The sequence below is a fragment of the Podarcis liolepis genome (genome assembly GCF_965112155.1).
Source record: "Podarcis liolepis genome assembly, chromosome: 1".
Classification (NCBI taxonomy): domain Eukaryota; kingdom Metazoa; phylum Chordata; class Lepidosauria; order Squamata; family Lacertidae; genus Podarcis; species Podarcis liolepis.
Window position 1 is genome coordinate 6145766 of NC_139554.1, and position 21993 is coordinate 6167758.

General features: G+C 50.6%; 1 protein-coding gene across 3 annotated transcripts in view; it reads left to right on the plus strand.

Moving 5' to 3' along the window:
- The window catches only part of FBXO34 (F-box protein 34), a 58918-nt gene extending 37805 nt beyond the window's left edge, over window positions 1-21113 (plus strand). For 2 of the 3 annotated variants that reach the window (XM_083515089.1, XM_083515090.1), the window contains exons 3-4: window positions 16891-17100; window positions 18337-21113. In XM_083515089.1, the coding sequence (XP_083371215.1) occupies window positions 17021-17100; window positions 18337-20407 (2151 nt within the window). In that variant the 5' untranslated portion in view covers window positions 16891-17020 and the 3' untranslated portion in view covers window positions 20408-21113. Of the gene's footprint in view, window positions 1-2375; window positions 2626-16890; window positions 17101-18336 lie in introns of those variants that run through there. The other variant, XM_083515091.1, reaches the window with a different exon arrangement.
- The last annotated feature ends 880 nt before the right edge of the window (window positions 21114-21993 follow it).

Here is a 21993-nt window from a genome sequence, read left to right on the forward strand (position 1 = left end):
CAGCACCAGCAGCGCTTATAAACCCTGTCAGGCCCTGCCCTGGGCCTGGTGGAGAGAGGCAGGAGCAGGGCCCTCAGGCTCTCATTTATTTAGGACTTTCTACTTCCAAGGTGATGTATGTGGTTCTGAGGACTCCTCTCTTTCATCCTTACAACAACCCTGTGAGGTAGGTTAGAGTAAGAGATGGTGACTGGCCCAAGGTCACCCAGTGAGCTTCATGGCTAAGTGCAGATTCGAACCCTTCTCTCCCAGGTCCATGGTCCAACACTCTGAACCATTATGCCACACTGGCTTTCATGCAGAAGGTAGCTGGACACAAGCAGATATTACAAGTTCAAAAAGGCAAATACTTTCTAGGACGGAACAGTAAGATGCATGTCCGCAGTTTTAATTCAGGAGAAAATTGGACCTTGGGTGTCTGAAATCTGGGGAAACCGTTGTTGTTGTTGTTTAGTCGTTTAGTTGTGTCTGACTCTTTGTGACCCCCTGGACCAGAGCACACCAGGCACTCCTGTCTTCCACTGCCTCCCGCACTTTGTCAAACTGTACTCAGTGCAGCTGGGGAAACTGTACTCGGTTCTTATTGTCTGCATTGGGATCTTAATTAGTAGAACTTGGGAGAAGCTGATCTCCAAGAGACAAAGAAATCGCTGGTGAAACTCACACCCTCCCTCCTAAGTGTTGGACATCTACTACCACTGCTTCTAGATGAGCAAAAAGAGACAGTCTTCAAGCCACCCATTCAAGCTGCTTCATTTGGAGAGGTCACATGAGAAGCTTGTTGTGTAAGCTGTTGAATCTGCCTTACGTTGGCGGGGTGAGTCCTGGGTAGATCTGAGAGCTGGCTGGCTGAGCTTTGTAGTTTGCAATCAGCTCAGACTTCTGTTAACCACTTCTGTAGTTGCCTGAAGAGAGCAAGACTCTCCTCCAGGTGACCTGATGGAGCTTTGTAAAACTGGAGGTGCATTGGGGTTTGTGGTGTTGGCGTCATGTTGTTCTTGGACCTTTGATGTGCTACAAAGTTTCGTTGGCAGCTGGGCAAGTAAGTTTTGTGGATCTGTTTGCAAGGCTAGCTCAGTTTCTTAAGTTGCGTGATGGAGTGTCTTGGCTCAGCCCTACTCAGATCTGTGACTCAGAAGTCATGTCCTAAAATCCCAGGTGTGTAAGAGATGTCTACAGTTCCTCAGTCATGAGGAGAAGGCATACTTAGTTCATACAGAATTCTAGGTCTTGTTTCTAAAGTTTTTGGAGTACAGTTCCCATCATCCCTTACCACTGGTCCTGCGAGCTAGAGATAATAGAAGTTGTAGTCCAAAAGCAGCTGGAGACCCAATTTTGGGAAACCCTGGTCTAGATTCACGCTCTGTGATTCTGTGAGCTGCTCCCAAAAGCAAGTGAGAGAGAGTATCTGGAAAGTAAGGTAAAGGTAAAGGATCCCTGGACAGTTAAGTCCAGTCAAAGGCAACTATGGGGTTGCGGTGCTCATCTCGCTTCAGCTCGAAGGAGCCGGCATTTGTCCACAGACAGCTTTCCAGGTCATGTGGCCAGCAGGACTAAACTGCTTTTGGCACAATGGAATACTGTGATGGAAACCAGACAGCACGGAAATGCTGTATACCTTCCTGCTGCAGCAGTACCTATTTATCTACTTGCACTAGTGTACTTTCAAACTGCTAGGTTGGCAGGAGCTGGGACAGAGCAATGGGAGCTCACTCCATCGCGGGGAATCAAACTGCCGAGGCTCAGTGGCTTAGACCACAGCGCCACCTGTGTCCCTAAATCTAGAAAGTAAACCTGGATTTAAATGGCAGGTAGACCTTGGGTCAACCAATATTCTGGCCCCTCATCTTGGATCCATAAAGCTTTCTATGTTCTTGTCTTCTTGTCTACACGAATGACACCAGCAGTTTTTATTTGCAGCTGTGCAGAATTACATAGCGCTCTCTCTTTCCCTGACTCTCCCTCTGACATCCCGTGTCTTTCTCACCTATCTTCACTCACACATACACACATAGAGTCTGGAGGGTCTATAAAAGTAGACAGGACCCTACAAGTTCCCCAGTTGGGCTTTACCTGGAGATGCTGACGTTTGAACCTGCGGCCTTCTGTGTGCAAAGCTTGGGCGTTCTCTGCCACAGGAGGCATTTCTGCACAGGAGGCATTTTAATTCCCCAGCCTGCCACCGTGCAACAGGTTGCTTTCTGTCTGGACAGGCCTTGCCCAAGAAAAGGCCTGCAGTTGGGTATAAGGAGGGGGCTCTGAACCCATCTGTGCCTCACTCAGGCAGAAGCCGGCTCTGCCGCCTGAAGCTGCTGTGGTTCCAGAACACGGGGTTCTCCGCAGCCCCCATCATTCCCATGGTAACAGGCTGGCGTCACATCTGGTGAAGGACGTGGTTTCAATGGCTGGATGACGCAGGGCTCACGCGTGGCTCAGGTGGAGGAGCAGATGGACTTTTTGCCGGGCTGAGAGTCCCCTGAGAAGGGCGGGAGGCAAGCAGGGCTGTTTCCTGCACTGAGGACTGAAATTGGGCTTGCAAAGAGGAGACGGTGAATGTGTGAATCGGCTGCGTTTGCTTTCCTGCCTGTTGCTGACCGACCTGGTAGAGAGGATGGCATGGTGCAGGTAAAACCTTTGAAAACAAGCCTTTATTCTGTGCTGGGCATGGGTGGAGAGGAGAGGACCTTTCCTTTCTCATCTCCCAAGTTTCTGTTTGCTTCCGGGGGGGGGGGCGACTTTCCAATGTCGTCTTGTTTTAATTCTGTTCCAATTGCCTCATTTGTTCTCTGAGCCGCTCTCTTCCCCGCCCTGCCTCCTCCATTCTCTCCCCCCCCCTCTCCTTTTATACTTACTAGGAAAGGGAACTCTCCCCTGCCCTCTTTGTGTGATGGTCACATTTTCCGATATCCTATGAGCAGATTCCAAGATTGCAGAGTGGGGTCCCCACCCATTTGATTTGGCTGCAGCCTTTCGCTCCCATGAAAGCAGGGGCCGATTGTTCCGATTCCCTGTGTGTATGTGCTTTGGCAAGGCTTGAAGGCACTTCCAATCACGGCTGCCCATTGTTGGCTTGCAGAAGTGGCCGCAAATGAAAAGGGTGCAGCCCCAGGGCAGTAAAGATTATGGGATAGTTCTCCTCCCTGCCCTGCCTCCCTTGTCCTACTACTACTACTTATTTCCATGACATACAACTTTCCCTTCAGCAACTTCCCTGCTGGGACTTCACTCCAAAGACCACTGCTTGGTGGACAGGATCTTTGCATCTCTCTGCCCCCCCACCCAAAAATATTTTTTAGTTTGCTCTCTTTCTTTTGTGACCACGTTGGGGATTTCACAGGTGCTGCCCTTGGCCTCGTTCCTACGTTTTGGAAGTTTTTAATGCTAATACTGCTTCTTGGTTTAAAAATAACAGCAGATATCAAGGAGTTGAAATAGCGCACAGCTGGGTCCCATTTCCACACAGCACATTGTTGAAACAAGGGGTCTCGCTCCTACGGGAGATAGTGATGCAGCCACCAACCTGGATGGCTTTAAAGAGGGATTAGACAAATTGTTGTTGTTGTTTAGTTGTTTAGTCGTGTCCGACTCTTCGTGACCCCATGGACCAGAGCACACCAGACAAATTAACGGAGGATAAATTGGTAGAGCATAAGACTCTTAGTCACAGGGTTGTGGGTTCAAGTCCCAGGTTGGGCCAAAGGTTCCTTCATTTCAGGGGGTTGGACTAGATGATCCTCGTGGGCCCTTCCAACTCTACCGTTCTATAATTTCTCTGATTCTAAGGGCTACTAGATGCCGTGGCTATGCACTGTCAGAGGCAGTAAATGCCTCCTAATACCAGTTGCTTGAAACTGCAGAATGGGAGATGTTCTGTTGTGCTCCGGTCCTGTTTGTGGGACAGGCCACTGTGAGAACAGGTTGCTGAAACAGACAGGCCTTTGGCCTGATCCTGCCAAGTGCTTGTGTTAAAATCACTAGTCTGAGTTTAGAGCAGAGGTCAGCATCCTTTTTCAGCAGGGGGCCGGTCCACCGTCCCTCAGAGCATGTGGTGGGCTGGACTATTTTTTTTGGGGGGGGGGAATAAATGAATTCCTAGGCCCCACAAATAACCCAGAAATGCATTTTAAATAAAAAGACACATTCTATTCATGGAAAAACACGCTGATTCCCGGACCGTCTGCAGACTGGATTGAGAAGTTGATTGGGCCGCATCTGGCCCCCGGACCTTAGGTTGCCTACCCCTGGTTTAGAGCATGTACTCTACCAGTGAGTATGTGGCCCTTAAGAGTTTGCTAAAAAGCTCCAGAGCTGGATGGGCAGCTGAACAATATCGCTGGCATTTGGGCTTCCCTTTTTCGTGATTCAAAACCTCTGTTTTAGAGCAAAGTCTAACCAGTCCCAGCTGGATTGAGCAGTCTGCTTGTTTTCTGGGACTCCTTTGAATGAAATGTACTTCATTTAAAAAGGAAAACAAAAGGAGAAGCTGAGTCATGATTTGTGAACATGATGAGTGATCTTTGCAGCCCTGTCAACAAAAACTATGTAATTACTAAGAAAAAGGGCTCCAGGTTCAGCAGTAGATCACCTGTGAGATTGCAAAGAGTTCGCAGGATGTTTACCTTGAGGTTTGTGTGTTATTCCTCCTTTCTTCCTTGTTCCTGGTCTGGTGCCATTCTAGTGGTTTGATTCTCTGTGTTTTGGGATGGGACGGCGTGTTATAAGGAATCTTATAAGGAATTCTGCGGGTGCAGAATGCCGCGGCGAGACTCCTTATGGGGTCTTCGCTGCGGGGTCACATTCATGTGGTGCTATACCAACTGCACTGGCTCCTGGTGGAGTACAGGATCAGGTTTAAGGTGCTGGTTTTAACCTTTAAAGCCCTGTACGGCCTAGGACCCTCGTACCTATGGGACCGCCTCTCCTGGTATGCCCCACAGAGGAACCTACGGTCTGCAAATAAAAACATCCTGAAGGTCCCAGGCCTCAGAGAGGTTAGGCTGGCCTCAACTAGAGCCAGGGCTTTCTCGGCTGTGGCTCTGATCTGGTGGAACGCTCTGTCACAAGAGACTAGGGCCCTGCGGGACCTGACATCTTTCCGCAAGGCCTGCAAGACAGAGTTGTTCCACCAGGCCTTTGGTCAGGGCCCAGCCTGACTCCCTTCTCTGGCAACCTGCACAGAACTTTGCTTAACGGTTGCCATTAATTTGATTTTAATTAATTGTTATAATGAAATGTTTTAGAATGTTAGATTATTTGATTGTTTGATTGTTGTTAGCCGCCCTGAGCACGGCTCTGGCTGGGGAGGGCGGGATATAAATAAAATTTATTATTATTATTATTATTATTTTAAACCTCAGACTTTAAAGGCAGTTATTTCCAGACTTAACGAGAGGCTTTCATACTCTGAAACGCAGTTTGTGCTGTACTCTTGTGTGTATGTGTATGTGTATGTGTCTGTGTCTGTGAGATTACTTCATTTCAGGGGCTTGGACTAGATGACTCTTGGGAGTCCCTACTCCTGTCCCTTGCTAATTCTGTGCCTCGGTGGCTAAACGTATTCTTGGGCAGAGTAAAGTCCACTTTGCTCCTTCTCCAGGTCCTGCAGATGCTGTACTGCCTAGAGCTAAGCCATGGCTTGACATAGCACTGTGTCCAAAGCTGGGATCGTGGTCCGTCTCCAGCTCCAGCTCGTGGTTTGTTTGGACTGGAGCAGGAGAAACCCCAGCCCTGGGTTTGCACGCAATGCTAAGCCAAACCATGGCTTAGCTGAGGGTAGTCAAGCACCAGCAGAATCAAGAGAGGGTCAAAGCAGCCAGGATTTTCCCTTTGAGTACTAACCTGTTCAGTCATTCACACTTAGCCATGTGCTTCCATGTGAAGCAGGTCATTGTATGAAACTGATTCAGTGATTTTTCCCGTGTTTTAAGAACCTTGCTTATACACCACTTTTGAACATGGGGAAGAAGTTTTAAATCAATGTCCAGTCTGGTGTTGGACTACAACTCCCATCAGTCCCAGTGAGTGTGGTCAATAATCAGGGATGATGGCAGTTGTAGTCTGGCAGCACATTGGCTACTGCACTATACTAGAGTAAGTCTGTGTCTACACACACAAACACACACTGAATCTTTCCTGGGATCCACAGCTGGTTCTTGATTTCTCTGCAGTTAAAAGGAAACAATTCTTTAAAAAGTGGAGTGCATGTGTCTTGTCTTTTAAAGACAAGAATCCTGAATGGGGCAATTTTTTGTAGCCATTAGTTTCCCTGATTGTGTGTGTGTGTGTGTGTGTGTGTGTGTGTGTTTGCAGCGCAACTCCTCTCACAGCCATGGGCTTTTTGCTGGTGGTCCAGCACATCATTTCATTCCTCTGTGGACTTTCCCCCCTCCATTCTTCAGGGTGTGAGGCTCTTCCAGCGACTTTCCAGATACTTGTCAGTGTGAGCTGGGAGGGTGTGTGTTTTAGTAGCGGTGATGAAAACAGCAACCCCCAGCTTGAAAACTGTCAGCTCTCCAGTATCGGTGCTGTAAAACAATGCTGGGATCACCCAGAATGGAAAAAGCAAGCGGCTTGGATTTCTACACACACACTCACACACTCCTTGGAAGAAGTGATTTGCACAAAGTCTTGCAGAATGTTTATTAGGGGCAGTGAAGACACTTGGAGGCTTCTCTGTGCCTCGTGAAGTCCCAGCTGGGAATCAGAATTGTAGCGTTGGGAGGGACCTTGAGGAAGATGCAGCTGTCCCATTCTTGCTTTTCCTTTGGCTTCCCTGAATTGTGAGTGCACTGTTCACAAGGATCTGTTTCCAGTGCAACCTTGGAGTATCAGTTTGCACGGTCCACCTGCAAGCCATCCTGTGTAATGTACCGTATTTTTCGCCCTATAGGACGCACTTTTCCCCCTCCAAAAATGAAGGGGAAATGTGTGTGCATCCTATGGGGTGAATGCAGGCTTCAGCACGAAGTCGCACAGCTCTCCCACAACTTACGGAGAGCTGCCTGTTCTGGGGGCTGGGGTCGGGGAAAGCTCTGGCTTCCCCCGCCGCAGCCCCGCACCTGGGGGGGGAAAAAAATAATTCCCCCCCCTTTATTTCCCCCCCAAAAAACTAGGTGCGCCCTATGGGCCGAAAAATACAGTAATTTACGTGGCAATGTGTGGATGTGCAAGCCAGCCATAAGGTTCTCAGAATTCATACAAGTGTCCGAGGCCATAGGAAGATGGTAAGCTGCCTCACATTGAGTCTAGCCATTGGTCCATATAGCTCAGTATTGTCCACACCGACTGGCAGTTCTTGTAAGGTTTCAGGCAGGGAATCTTTTCCAGCCCTACCCGAATACGCTGGAGACTGAACCCTGGACTCTTTTGCATGCAGCTCTGCCTCTGAGCTGCTTTTGACCTTCCTCATAGTGTTTCCTGGGCATATGCTGCCTCCCAAATATCTGAATGGTTCCCAGTTCCTTTTTCAGCTCTTAAATCTTCCTCCCTTCTTGCTGCATCAACAGCTTGGCTTCCAGAAGCAGCAGAATCCAAATCCTGCCAGACTGGAAATGTGTGTAGATTCAGTGTTTGCAGTGACAAGTGCTTTGCCAGCTCTTTGAATCAAGGCTTGAGGTGTTCCCCATTTTGCCTTAAAAACAGGTTATTCAGGAGGACACGAGAGAGCAAGTGGGGAAATAAAACCTCAGTTATCAACATTCCTTAAGCTGTAAGTCACTTTCTGCTTTCGATGGAAAGTTAGCAATGTGGAAAGTGGCTGCTTATTTTTCTCCCAAAGCCCCTGACCTGCCTGGAGGTGGGCACTGCTGCTGTTCTTGTATAGTCCTCCCGGGCATCTCCTAAGCTTTGGCCCTAGTTAGATTTGAATCTCAAAAGAACCTAGTTGACTTTTTGAACGGCCCATCAGGTTGAGATGCTTTGATTACCAGAACAGATAGAACATTTAATTGAATATCCTGGTTGAATGTCTTTCATCTACCACATCAGGCCACCCTGAAGCCTAATTGGGTGCATACAAATGGCACGCTCTATCAGCCATGAAGCGGCGCTTTTGAAGATGTAAGGTATCAGAAGACTCCTTGCTTCTGCAGTCACAGATTACAAAGACCAACCGCCTAGAACAGGGACGTCCAAAGTCCGTTTCGGGGGCCTAATCTTGCCCGCCGGTTGGTTTAATCCAGCCCCTGTGGTGGTTTATTACCTGGGGTAAAATCCTAAAAAAACCCTCAACAACTTCAACCCTAAAAAAAGTAAATAACTTTGGTTGGCCTTCACGGCCCTTCACGTCATCAAATCTGGCCCTCTTTGAAAAACGTTTGCACCACTGGCCTAGAAATTCTTCCTGAGACTGAGGGACCTTTACAAACGACCTGCAGCAGTGAAATGGTTATAAAGAGCCTCCAAACTCTGTCACAGGTGATGGTTATACATGCTGGCATGCGTGGCTTCAGGCATGTGGGATTGGAGAGCCTTGGCCAAACCTTGTGGCCAGTTGCAGATGTGTGTGTTTGTGCAGGTGCAATGTTTCTGTATGGCAGGGGTAGCTAATGTGGTGCCCTACAGATTTTGTTGGACTGCAGCTCCCAGCATCCTTGATCATTGGTGTCCTGAACCCTGGTGTACCTGGCGACCAGTCCTGCTGGTGTATACAGTCCCAAGGGCAAATGCTGGCAAGTGGTCCGGAAATACGGTCCGGGTTCAATGCAGCAAGCCAAGTCCAAAGTGCGACAGTCAGGAAACGCAGTCGAGGTTCAGTTCATTGTCACAAACTGACAATGGGGAAGAGGAAGAGGATCCCAGTGAAGAGTGCAGTCGTGATTGGTACATCCTGGGGCAAGCTGGGGGTGGAGAAGGAGGGGTTGGGGGCTTGGAAAGTACTCACAGGGCAACAGAGAAGGGCAAGGGGATTGGGGTCAGTGCACATGGACTCTGTCTCTGTGAACACGCAAGCAGGAACACAAAGGAGGAGGAAAACAATGTGTAGAAAGAAAACTCCCATAAGAACATGTAATTAAAAATACCGATGCCTCCCCCTGAGCTTTTAATATTGGAGAACTTAAGCATGCTCGTAAATCCAAAGTTTTGTGTCTCTTTTGCAAAAAAAAGTATACTTTTGTGTGTGTTCTGCTCTTTCCATTGCGTAAGGAGCAGTGGCAGGTATGCTCTAGGACAGCGTTTCCCAAACTTCTCCACTGGTCCTGCTAGCGTCTCCACTGGTCCTGCTAGCTGAAGACCCAAGATTGGATAAACCCTGCTCTGGGAGGCTGAGGCAGGCAAAGGCCCAGAACCCAGCTCCCTAGCTGGCCAGGTGGGGCTCATTAGCTCTGGGAGGAGGGTTGTGATTCCTCAGCTGGATTAGGCTCCGGACAGGTGAGGTTCCCATGGCCTCGTCAAGCCCAGATGCTGCAGACCCAGCACCTCAGCTCTGCTCCCCTTTTAAGCCTTGACTCTGAGGCTGCTCCCTACGTCTCAGAACCTTCCGTGTTTGTGGAAATGGGGCTCCCTCTGGTTCCTGTGCACTGACCCCCATTCCCTCACCATCCTCTGTCACCCCGTGAGTACCACCTACACCCCCAGCTGCTCTCCTGGGGACCTGAAGGGGTCTTTTCTTTCCACCGACTTGTATCCCATGCTGAATTCCCATTGCCTGCTGGGATGGAAGAGTTCAAGATGCAGAGCAAGCTTCTGCAAAATTGGGACCAGTTTGAGGATGGTCTTGCACTGCTTCTTACGGGAGTAACCATGATGGAACAATCAGACTGGGGACTCAAGCCCATTTCATCAGGTACACGAAGGTGGCATTGTAGTTGGCAGGTATAGAAAGAAGAAAACTTTAAGGTGGGAGTTGAATGAGATGCAAAAATTACAGCCGGTGATAATTGGAACTTAATATATATGTTAAATAGGCACACCTTTAAGCCTTCATAGTGGCAGATTAGCGATTGCTACTGAGATGATTATATTAACACCTGCACATTTGCAAGGCACAGTCCAAGATAATGCAGATATTGCTATCTGTGTAAGCAATTAACACATGTGGTGTGATTTTAAAAAATTGTTTGTCTCCAGTTAATCCACAAGTGATGGCATTAAACGTCTTGATGAATTTGGCAGTTTCATGTTGTCCTTCACTTGTTCCAGAGCAGCCACCTACAGAGTGTCCTGGGAGGTTGAGATGTTCTCCCACTAGCTTTTATGGATATTGCCATGTCCGATTTGCGTCCACTCTTCAGCAGGCAAGATGCTACACAAAGTAGTGGGTGAGGGGCAAGAGGGTGAAGATTGCACAAAAATTAGGCTGCCCTCATTGCTACAACATCAACCTAATTTTTGTGCCCCCCCCTTCTTTTTTATAAAGTCTCCTTTACTCCCCTGCTTTGAGTAACATTTTTTCCTGATGAAGGGTCCTGCAGAATCCAAAAGCTTTGCCACTCTTTGTTGATAGCTTGGTTAGTCCCATAAAGTTATTGCTGAACTGTTGGTTTGCTTCTCCTTATGGACCTCCGTATGAACTCCTTATAGTACCTTTATTTTTTACCCCAAACCCCAACATATATATATACAGTGGTGCCCCGCAAGACGAATGCCTCGCAAGACGGAAAACCCGCTAGACGAAAGGGTTTTCCGTTTTGGAGGTGCTTCGCAAAACGAATTTCCTATGGGCTTGCTTCGCAAGACGAAAATGTCTTGCGAGTTCCTGCGGGTTCCCCCCCTTTTCCCCAAGCCGCTAAGCCGCTTATCAGCTGATCCTAAGCCGCTAAGCCGCTTAACAGCTGATCCGCTAAGCCGCTTAACAGCTGATCCGCTAAGCCGCTTATCAGCTGATCCGCTAAGCCGCTAAACCCCTTATCAGCTGATCCGCTAAGCCCACTAAGCCGCTAATAGCGCTAAGCCGCTAAGCCGCTAAAGGGGTTGCTTTGCAAGACGAAAAAACGGCAAGACGAAGAGACTCGCGGAACGGATTCTTTTCATCTTGCGAGGCACCACTGTAAATGGTAACACAGGGGTGTGGCTAATCAGAAAAATTAAATAAGGGTGACTTTCCAGGAAGAAGAGAAGGTGGCAGGGCTACATTCTGGTGCTGAGTTCAGTTGCTTTTCACAGGGTGAGATACGCTAACCACCTGCTCACATTTGATGGAAAACACACACATATGGGCTGTGGCTTAAAAGAGTTTATTTCCAGAAAAGCACTGCAGATAAGAGGCAACACAAAGGACAAGATAGTACACTATTTTTTAGAACTGGCCTTCCCCTGCACAAAGGAGGTGTGAGTGAATTTCTGTCAGCAAGAATGCCGTTCAACATCTCATCTGTTCCACAAAGATAACGCACATGAATTTGCCCCTTATCATCATCTCTCAAATGGAGAGTCATTTTCCATATAGCCAGACAGGGTACAATAACAGAGTCTATCACTGCTGGTGGTATTCTGCAAACATCCCAGCGCCTCCTGTTGGGGTTTGCTTGTGCCTCTGCCTGCATGTTGGGGGAGGCAGCCACCTCTGATGCTGCGGCATTTGTCCTTTCCCACCGAATCTTAATAATAATAATAATAATAATAATAATAATAATAATAATAATAAATTTTACTTATATCCCGCCCTCCCCAGCCGAAGCCGGGCTCAGGGCGGCTAACAACAATAAAATAGTACAACATCAGTATTCAGCTACGATCTCAGAGCCCTGTTGGTGCCCAGTACCGTATTTGTTGCCCTATAAGACACACTTTTTCCCTCCTAAAAAGTAAGGGGAAATGTGTGCGCGTCTTATGGAGTGAATGCAGGCTGCGCAGCTATCCCAGAAGCCAGAACAGAAAGAGGGATTGCTGCTTTCACTGTGCAGCGATCTCTCTTGCTGTTCTGGCTTCTGAGATTCAGAATATATTTTTTTCTTGTTTTCCTCCTCCAAAAACTAGGTGCGTCTTGTGGTTTGGTGCGTCTTATAGAGCGATATAGAGCGAAAAATGTGGTACTTCTCTCGTGCTTTTGTAAAGTGCCTTCTGGAGAACAGTATGATGGGGACAGCAGTGTTGGGTCTGGTAGGCATACAGTGCACAGATATTGAGCTGAGATGGGTAGTACAGGCAGTGGGAATAGGAGCAATGTGAGGAGGGCAAAGAGCGGAAAAGGGCACTGGTGATGCCCCCTCCCAACCATTACAAGAACCCTTCTTGGGTTTTCCATCATCATGAGGCACCGTAAAAGCATTTCAGAGCTTTTCAGTTTGATCACGAAGACTAGGCACACTCTGTTTTCTTGCTAGATAATAAAACTGTAAGTCTGTCATCTCGCTGCAGTTCCCATGGCCACCAGCAGGTGGCCATGGCAGTTTCAATGTGATGACAGACTAGCAGGAACACAAGCAGGCAGCATGGCTGGCAGGCACCCGAAAAGAGCTGCATAAAGGCATGTGGGAGGCACATCAGAGACCAGTTTGGCAAGCCGCTCTCTGAAGGAGGACAGACTGCGCTTGGACAGACAGCTCTCGGAAGCGCCTTCCACCCTCCTTTAAAAGATGCTGGGGGTTGGGGCAAACTGTGAGGGGTGGTGGCTTCAGGCAGGCTGTGAGAGGGAAGAAGAGGGGTGGTTAAGGTATAAAGGGAGGGGCTTTGGCTGGGGGGGGGAAGGGCTTGGCAAAGCGGTGGCAGCCCCTTGTTTAAAAGGGATATCTTGTAGTAGTAGGGCTGTCTTCAGATATCTTTGGAAAGTCATGTAGTTACTCATCTCCTTGACATCTGGTGGGAGGGCGCCACCACCAAGAAGGCCCTCTGCCTGGTTCCCCGTAACCTCACTTCTTGCAAGGAGGGAACCGCCAGAAGGCCCTCAGCGCTGGACCTCACTGTCCAGGCTGAACGATGGGGGTGGAGACGCTCCTTCAGGTATACTGGACCGAGGCCGTTTAGGGCTTTATAGGTTAGCACCAACAGGAGCATTAGCTGTCAGAGTGTACTTTGGAATTTTTGCATTGAGGTGGGAGAGGGGAACGGGTCTTTGTATGCAACTTTTTGTAAGCCAGTACCTCAAACCACTGAATACAGTGCAAAGTTTTATCACTGCTTTCTACTAGCAGTGGGGAAGAAAAGGAAATTTTGTATGAAAGATGGAAGATGTTTTGTTACATGACTTTTTGTTGTTGTTTTTTTAAAGCAAAACTTAAAAACCTAAAACTAAATTTGCATTACATGTATAAAAATCAAGAGTTGGTTTTTAAAGAAAAATCTGGCCTGTATATCCAAACTTCAGGGTATGTACTCAAATAAAACATTGTCAGAGCTAGGGGGGGGGGGAGAGAGAAAGGTTAGCACCCACCAACCCTTTGAATTGTGCTCGGAAATGTATTACAGTTTCCTAGTAGTAGTGTGGTGGCAGACCTACGCTTGTGTCTGCTTAGTCAGGGATTTTAGATCTGCAGAAATTTGGACTGAGTGCAGGAAGAGAGTCTAAACAAGGCTGTCGTTCTGAAGCACTTGACAAGATTCCGGATGCAGCGCTGCAGAGATGAAGGCTTACAAAGCCACGTGCTGCCACCTAATTGCCAGTACGGCCTGTTTAGCAACTCGGTGGCACGATTTCCTAGATACCAACCAGTATTTAACCAGATGACATTCCACTGCCTTGGCACTGACTAATCCATATATTTTTTCCAGCCCAGGGCTTGTTTTCCACCCTGGGCTCTGCCTGCAGGTCACGTGTTTGTGTCTGACGTTTTCCAGGCTTCCCTCCAGGTTCTCTCCAGTGGGGAGGCAAACGCTCTTGTGTGGAAAAACAACAGTCCTACACTCAAGTGAATTGGGGGGCGGGGAGGTGCGTGGAAGAGGGAGAGGCACACATGCTGTAAGGAGCAGATTGGGGAAAAGTCCCCCAGCAGCTGTGCTTGTGCTCATTCTGCAGTCTCCTCGGCCCAAGGGGCTACCAAGGGCAGTCGCTCCTGTGGTGTGTCAGCCGGTACTCCTCTGAAATCCAAGATGTTGCCTGGATTTTGAAAGTCAGCAGCATAAGCAGTTCTGCTGCTCCTACTTTCCGCTTCCCTATACAGTGGTGCCTCGCAAGACGAAAAGAATCCGTTCTGTGATTCTCTTCGTCTAGCGGTTTTTTCGTCTTGCGAAGCAAGCCCATTGACGGATTAGCGGATTAGCGCTATTAGCGGCTTTTAGCGGCTTATCTGCTAATCGGATCAGCTGATAAGCGTCTTAGCGGCTTAGAAAAGGGGGGGGAAGGGAAAAAAACCAGCAGGAACACGCAAGACATTTTCGTCTTGCGAAGCAAGCCCATAGGAGATTCGTTTTGCGAAGCACCTCCAAAATGGAAAACTCTTTCGTCTAGCGAGTTTTCCGTCTTGCGAGGCATTCGTCTTGCGGGGCACCACTGTAATGCGAGGGGTCTAAGGACCAGAAAAAGGGTGAAACATCGTATTATAGGACCAACCCATCCTTTGCCAAAAGACAATGGCAAGCTGTTCGATGCCACAGCATCCTTCTTCCCAAGGTGCAGTTGTTGAGAACGTGTGTGGCTGTCACAGGAGATTGGGGAGGGGGAGGATGGGACATTAGACCAGTGTTTCCCAACCTTTTTTGGGCAAAGGCACACTTGTTTGATGAAAAAAATCTCGAGGCACACCACCATTACAGCCCCGTGACGTCAGCGCGCAGCGTCACGCCGGGAGGGACGCACGAAAGTGAAAGTGAAAGTTTCAATTTTTTTCCCTCCCCCTTGCCGGGGAACCTCCAAGCTTTGGGGGTGGGGGGGGAGGAGGCAGCAAAGCGAGGGACTGAGGGACGGCGGCAGCTGAGGCGGCGGCGGCTGTTGTGGTGGTGGCGGCGATAGCGGGCGGAGGAGGGGGCGGCGGCGGGGCCGAGGTGGCCGGCGGCGGCAGGGGAGGCGGCGGCGGGTGGAGCAGGAGGGCGGCCGAGGCCGGTGAGGGAGTAGGGTTGCCCGGGGCTTGAGGAGCCGTCGCCGGGAGTTGCTGCTGCTGTTGTTGCTGCTGCTGCCCGGACATGCCGGCCTCCTCGTCCGCTGTCTCGCGCTCCTCCCTTTTGCGCGTGCTGCCCCGCCGCCGCCCCATTGGCCGGGTCCTGTCAGCTGATCCTGTGTTATTTCCTGTGTGTGTGTGTGAGGGGAGAATGGAGAGAGAAACCTCGGCACCACCACCGCGGAGCCGCCCCCGGCTCGACGCGGATCCTCGCCGCCGCCGCCCCGCCTCTCGCCGCCCGACTCGCCCGCCTCCCTCCCACGGCACACCAGCCAACGTCTCGCGGCACACTAGTGTGCCGCGGAACACCGGTTGGGAAACACTGCATTAGACTGCAGCTCAGGGGCAGAGTATATACACTGTGTGGGCAGGAGGTCCCAGGTTGTTGCCCTCCCTCTGTCCTGAGAGACAAAGAAGCGTGCCTCTGGGGGCAAAGTCAGTCTGCTGGAGAATCACAGCGCCTGCTGCGGCTGCAGAGACCAACAACTCATAACTGCTGCCTCCTGCGTTGTTTTTGCTGTGTTGGGAGCACCTAAGTGACATCCCTGGGTCTCAAGCCTGGATAGTGCATATGGAAGTCCTGGGCTGCCCAGATGACAAGACCCTGGTCTTGGCCTGGCTGATGTGGTCCAAAGGAAAGCAGAGCAATGTGTTTGGCACCAGCATGGCTGCAGGAGTTGCTGCAAGGAGGTGTGCAAGGCACCATCTAACAGGCTGCATATCAGGTTTACTCCTTAGCCTTTTAACCCACTGAGGGTTTGACACCCATCAGCTCCCCTCATCTGGTTTAGCCACTCAGTTGAAGCTGTTTCCTGGGGTGTGGCCACTGTGGCATGCTGACAGCTTCTAGGAGCCACAGGCGAGAGCTGAGTGCAGGGGACCGAAGGTGGACAAAGTGTCCCAGAAAGAGCACGATGTGTCTCCCAGCAGAGATACTACCCCCTCCCCTTAACACCCCATAAACCGCCATACATTACTAGGGAGACAAAACTCCTATCTGAAACCCTGGAGATTTGCTACCAGTTGTTGTAGACCAAGGGTGGCAATGGGATGATCTCCCATCATCCTTGACCACTGGCCATCCTGTCTGGGTGCAGTAACAACTGGAAGACATCAGGGCAAGGCAGGCTGGTGGGTGTCAACTCTGTATGCTGCGCCCAAAGTCATCTGTGAGCAGGGGTGCCCTCTGGGTATTACTCGACTGCAGCTCCCATCATCCTTGACCACCGGGGAGTTGCAGTCCAACAACGGTGTGGTGCAGTGGTTAGAGTGTCAAGGCTAGGATTTGCAACACCAGGGTTCAAATCCCCACTTGGCCATGAAGCTCCTTGGGTGACCTTGGGCCAGTCACTGCCTCTCAGCCCAAGCTGCCTCACAGGTTCGTTGTGGTGGTTAAACGAGGAAGGGGAGAACCACCTTTTATTCAGTCTTCACTGGAGAGCCAGTGTGGTGCTGTGGTTAAGAGCGGTGGACTCATAATCTGGTGAACCGGGTTCGCTTCCCCGTTCCTCCACATGCAGCTGCTGGGTGACCTTGGGCCAGTCACACTTCTCTGAAGTCTCTCAGCCCCACTCACCCCACAGAGTGTTTGTTGTGGGGGAGGAAGGGAAAGGAGATTGTTAGCTGCTTTGAGACTCCTTCGGGTAGTGATAAAGCGGGATATCAAATCCAAACTCCTCTTCTTCTTCAGCTCCTTGGAGTAAAAAGTAAGGCATAAATGTGATAAATAATAATAGATAGACATTGCTGCATGAGGTGAGCCTGTTGCCTGACCCCTATAAGGCACCTTCCTGTATTTTTACGCTTAAAACATGCAGTTCCTTTAATAGCAGCCGTAATGCCGCTGGTGTGCATAACGCACAACGGTTTGTGTATCTTTGATGCGTTCTAACAACGCCTCTCTGTTTTCATCCCCCCCCAGCGTTTTTTAGGTGCCAAAGACCCAGTTGACCGCCGTGTGGAGCGAGATAAGTTCAGGCAGGAGCCCCGCCGAAGGACCGGGATGGATTGGCTGTGACAACCTGCCGCAGGTGGAGGTGGAGGGGAGAGTTATGATGAAGAGTTCCTGCCGAGCTGGCCTCCACCGGGAACTGCTGAATTCCACATCCTCCGCGTTACACCCGGTCAAACGGTACGGTTAGACGCAGAGTCCCCATTTCTCTACCTCAGCTGCCTTCCGATAGGCTCTTGGTGGCTGAAAGGATCCCAAGGAAACTGGGAGGAACACTGGATTCCTGGCAATTTATAGACTCATTTTGGGTCCTAGGTGACTCTGATGTCTCCTACAAGGAAGGGGGTTTGTGTCAGAATTGCAAAGGGAAAGTCTTTTATAGACTGGGTAGCTGACTAGAAAACAAGAAGCAGAGGATAGGAATAAGTCAGCTATTTTCCCAGTATGTACAGTCGTACATTGGAAGTCAAATGGAATTTGTTCTGGAAGTCCGTTCGACTTCCAAAATGTTCGAAAACCAAATCACTGCTTCTGATTGACTGCAGGAAGCTCCTGCAGCCAATCAGAAGCCATGGAAGCTCCGCCAGACGTTTGGGTTCCAAAATAACATTTGCAGACCGAAACAATCACTTCCGGGTTTGCAGCGTTCAGGAACCAAAACATCCGAGTTCCAGGGCGTTCAGGATCCAAGGTACCACTGTTCTTCATTATCAATATTTGTGTCCCTTGCCTGCCAAAGTAGGACCCTCGAAACAGCTTATGACAACAATGATCAGTTAAAAAAACCCCAACACCCTAGGAAGGAAAAGCCACCCTCCTAAGATGTGTCTGGACCTTCATTTCTAACTCCCTTGTGCTAAGACAGAAGATGCAGGACTCCTCCAAAACTTCATGGGTGCTTGAGAAATCACGCTAAGGTCATGGCTTAATTCTGGGTCAGCATTCTCTGCTCTGAAGTCCCGACAGGATGACGGGTCTTCCGCTCAGCCTTAGAAATAAAATCCAAACAAATAATCAATTTGAAAAATGAACTCAGTCTTGAGAGGCCGAAAATGAGTTTGTTCATTGTTACTGAAGTTCCTTCTTCCTGTAGTTTTAGGGTCCAATTTATATCAGAGCCTTCCCCAAGCTAAAACCTCCCTCCCCCCAATATTTTGGACTAGAACTTCAATCCGCCCCAAGCAGCATGGACTGTAGCCAGGGGCGTCGTCCTCTCTCTGTTTCTCTCTCACACACACACGTGTTTATGTGTGTATGCACACATGTGCATGTATGAACACACAACTCCCTACCTACTCTATAAAAAAGCTATCCCATCTCCTCTTGATCTCTCAGCTCCTTGAGTACAAAAGCACACTTCAAAAATCATCAATGGTTTCAGTTTTTAATCCGTGCATTTCTCTCTCTTTTTCCTAGAATATCTGGCATGCACTTAAAGCCCTATCTCAAGTTACAGAAGAAAGAACGGCCTCTGGAAATAAGCCTGGACCCTCCCCGAAGCCCACCAATGAGCCAGCCGAGGTTGGCAAAAGAAGAGAAGCCCAGCAGCCCCGAGCCAAGCCTCTTTCCAGCCCCCTCTCTCCGGAAGCCATTGGGGACCCTCTCCCCCAACACCATCGGCAGCAGCAGGAGCCACGCGGAAGGGCCCGGTGGGAAGGAGAGGAGAGCCGCTCTCCCGGCCACCATCCACCAGGGGGACGACGGAGAGGGGCCACTGGACATCTGGGCCATCGTGAAGCCGGGGAACACAAAGGAGAAGGTCGCCTTCTTTGCGGCCCAGCAATGCGGCGACCGCAGCCGGGTGCTCTCTGTGAAGAACAAGAGCACCTGGGACATCGACGGGAGGTCCACTAAGCGCAGGAAAAAGTCGCTGGATATCAAGAAGGCAAAAGTCCACCTGGAAAGGATGAGGGAGGCCAGCGGGAGGTGCTACCAGCCTGAGCCATTTGCCTGCGGCATCGAGCACTGCTCTGTCCATAATGTGAATGACGGCCTGGAGGGGGGCTTCCCGGGACGGCCCCTGTCTGTCGTCGAGATGGTTGCTTTCTTGGAGCAAAGAGCCAGCGTCTTGCTGGCTGACTGCTCCAAAAACTGCCCCAGTGCCTCTGCTGTGACCAAGTTCCCTGGCCAGCCCAAAGCCGCTCCCCTAGCCTCTCCTGGACCTTTTCCCACCTCGGGAGTCTGCGAAGCTCCCTCTGAAAAGGCAGCCTGTGGGGCGAGCAGCAGCAGCAGCGATGGGGAGCAGCAGGCAGAGCCCCTTCGAGTGCTGGACATGGTGGCCAAGCTGGAGTCGGAGTGTCTACGGCGCCAGAACGAACGCGAAGCAGGGTCACTCTCGAGGAACAACAGCTTCCGGCGGAACGTGGGGCGGATGCTGCTGGCGAGCGGGGCGCCCCCGGAGAACGATGCCGGCAAGACGGCCCCAGAAGCTCCCAGCCAGGAAGAGCCCTGTCCACCGCTGGCAGACCAGCTATCTTCGATCGCAGATGCCCGTGCTGGGAACGGCCTTCTCGTGCTCGAGCAGGGAGGGTCGGTCTCCTCCAGCCGCGGCTGGCTCGGTTCTGAGAAGGCGAGCAAACCCACATATCCGGAAGCTGCTCGGGCGCCCCCACATTCCTTGCACAGCAGAAAAGCGACGGTTGATTGTACGCCGAAGGAGCCGGCCACTCTTCCCAGCCTGGCTCCCAACGCGCGAGTGAGAGAGTCCGTAAGCATTAGTATCTCTGTCACCAAGAGGGACGCCGGCTGCAGAGCCGCCCAGCCTTCCGACGCCGCCTTGGGCGAAGACCCTCTTCCGGGCAGACTCTTCTTGCTCCTGTCCAGGTGCGAGCCCCCCCAGGAGTGCCTGCGCTCGGGGGAGACCCTCCCCGAAGAGTGCCGAGGGGGCCCTCAAGGGAAGGAAACCTCCCTGGGCGATGAAGCCCTGCGCCTGCCCGCCCTTGCTCCCGGGCAGCCCCAGGAGACGCCCTCGGAAAGCGCCCCGCAGGCCCTCGCCTCCTCGCGCCTGAAGCGGCAGAGATCTCACGACTTCCTGGAGACCAGGTTCAAAATCCAGCAGCTCCTGGAGCCGCAGCAGTACCTGCTTTTTCTGCCGCACCACATCATCGTCAAGATTTTTGGGCTGCTGCCCACCCGCAGCCTGGTGGCACTCAAGTGCACCTGCGGGTACTTCAAGTTCCTCATCGGGTACTACAACATCCGGCCGGCCGACTCCCGCTGGGTCCGCGACCCCCGCTACCGGGAAGACCCCTGCAAGCAGTGCAAGAAGAAGTACACCAAGGGCGACGTCTCGCTGTGCCGCTGGCACCCCAAGCCCTATTGCCAAGCGCTGCCCTACGGACCCGGCTACTGGATGTGCTGCCACAGGTCCCAGAGGAGCGTCCCCGGCTGCAGGCTCGGCCTTCACGACAATCACTGGGTGCCTGCCTGCCACAGCTTTAACCGTGCTCTGCACAAGAAGCCCAGGGAGGCGGAAGAGGACTGTTAGCATGCCCTCCCTGGCGCAGTCTTTGTGGAGCCTCACTTCCTAGGTGGGGAGGGGAAAAGATGTTTTATGCCTTGTGATGTTTACACTGTATATAATTTTGTGGGTGGTTTTTTTGTTTGGTCCCCCTCCCCCTTTCTATTTCCCGCTTCCACAGGGCTATGAAGAAACTGCACATGACTTCTAAATCACAAGAGCCTTTTTTAACCTTTTAGAGAAAGAGAGAGAGAAATAGCCCTTCCGTGTACATAATATTCCCAGAATCTCCTTGTCCATCAGAGTGACTTGACAGCTGGTTGACCAACGTTGAAGATCACTACAACGCAGCTACGAGAGTGTTGCGGCTACAAGTCCCGTGTTGTCGTCGTTGTAAAAAGCAACAACTGTGTCTCATTTTCAAATCTGTATATCCTGTACAAAAATATACATATATAAATATATATAAATATAAATATATATTGAAAATGTTTCTGGAAGGAAACTCTAAATAGGTAAAAGAGGAATCTTCGAAAAGATGGTTTAACTGGACAACCTTAAAAAAATAGGCTAGAACAAATATTTGTTATATCTTAGGGTGGCAGCAAGCGAAAGAGGGGTGTTTTTCTTAGAGCAAAGAGTGTTGAGAAAAAGCTCTGGCTTCCCATGCCCACCTCACCTGGTTTTTGTTTCATTTTTTTTTTTTACCTTAAAATAAAATGTGCATTCTGAATCTTGCTCTTGCTCACCTCTGTTTTCCTCTCAAGCTTTTTCCTCGTTAATGCTCTCTCTCTTCAAAAGGGGTGGTATTGCAAGCATTCCGGCTATGTGAAAGTGTTCTGAGAAGCAGGGCCAGCCCAGGACACCTTGCTGCTTGGGGCAGGATGGTGTGCCCTCCCTTTTCTGCATACCCAAGCCCATGGACTGGTAGTTGGGTCTTGCTATACAATCTTCCACTACACCAGAAGGCAGCAGGTTAGTTTAGGGCAGGGGTCTGCAACCCGCGGCTCCGGAGCCGCATGTGGCTCTTTTACACCTTTGCCGCGGCTCCGGGGCGGATACTAGCGAGGGGAGGAGGCGCATTGTGCGCCCCGACACTCCCCACTGTGGCGGGCGCTGTACTGGCTGTGACGTCGCATGGGGGCGGTGCGTGCGTTAGTCACGCATCATCCCGACGTCACCTTCCCGCCCGCTGTCAGATCACGGCTCCGGAGATATATTTGTTTTAAATGTCGCAGTGGTTTTGCGGCTCCCAGTTTTTTCCCCCTTCGGAAACGGGTCCAAGTGGCTCTTTTTGTCTTAAAGGTTGCAGACCCCTGGTTTAGGGAATCCAGGACAAGGCCACACAGCCCTTGTGCATAGGAGGGCCATACAAGAGGATGTATCTGCCACCTGGGGCAGTTGCCTTGTTTTGCCTAATGAAGACAGCTTATGTAATTGAGGGATCTTGCACCTGATTTTGAATGACACTTCCCCTATCTTGAGGTTATGTGTGACTCGGCCCACACAGTCCAGGAGGAACCCCAGGGGGGATACAAGGAGCTTCAGGGAGAGGATGGAAAGAACAAGATTGGTTGCATGACCTTCCACTCATGCAGCCATTGGACACAATC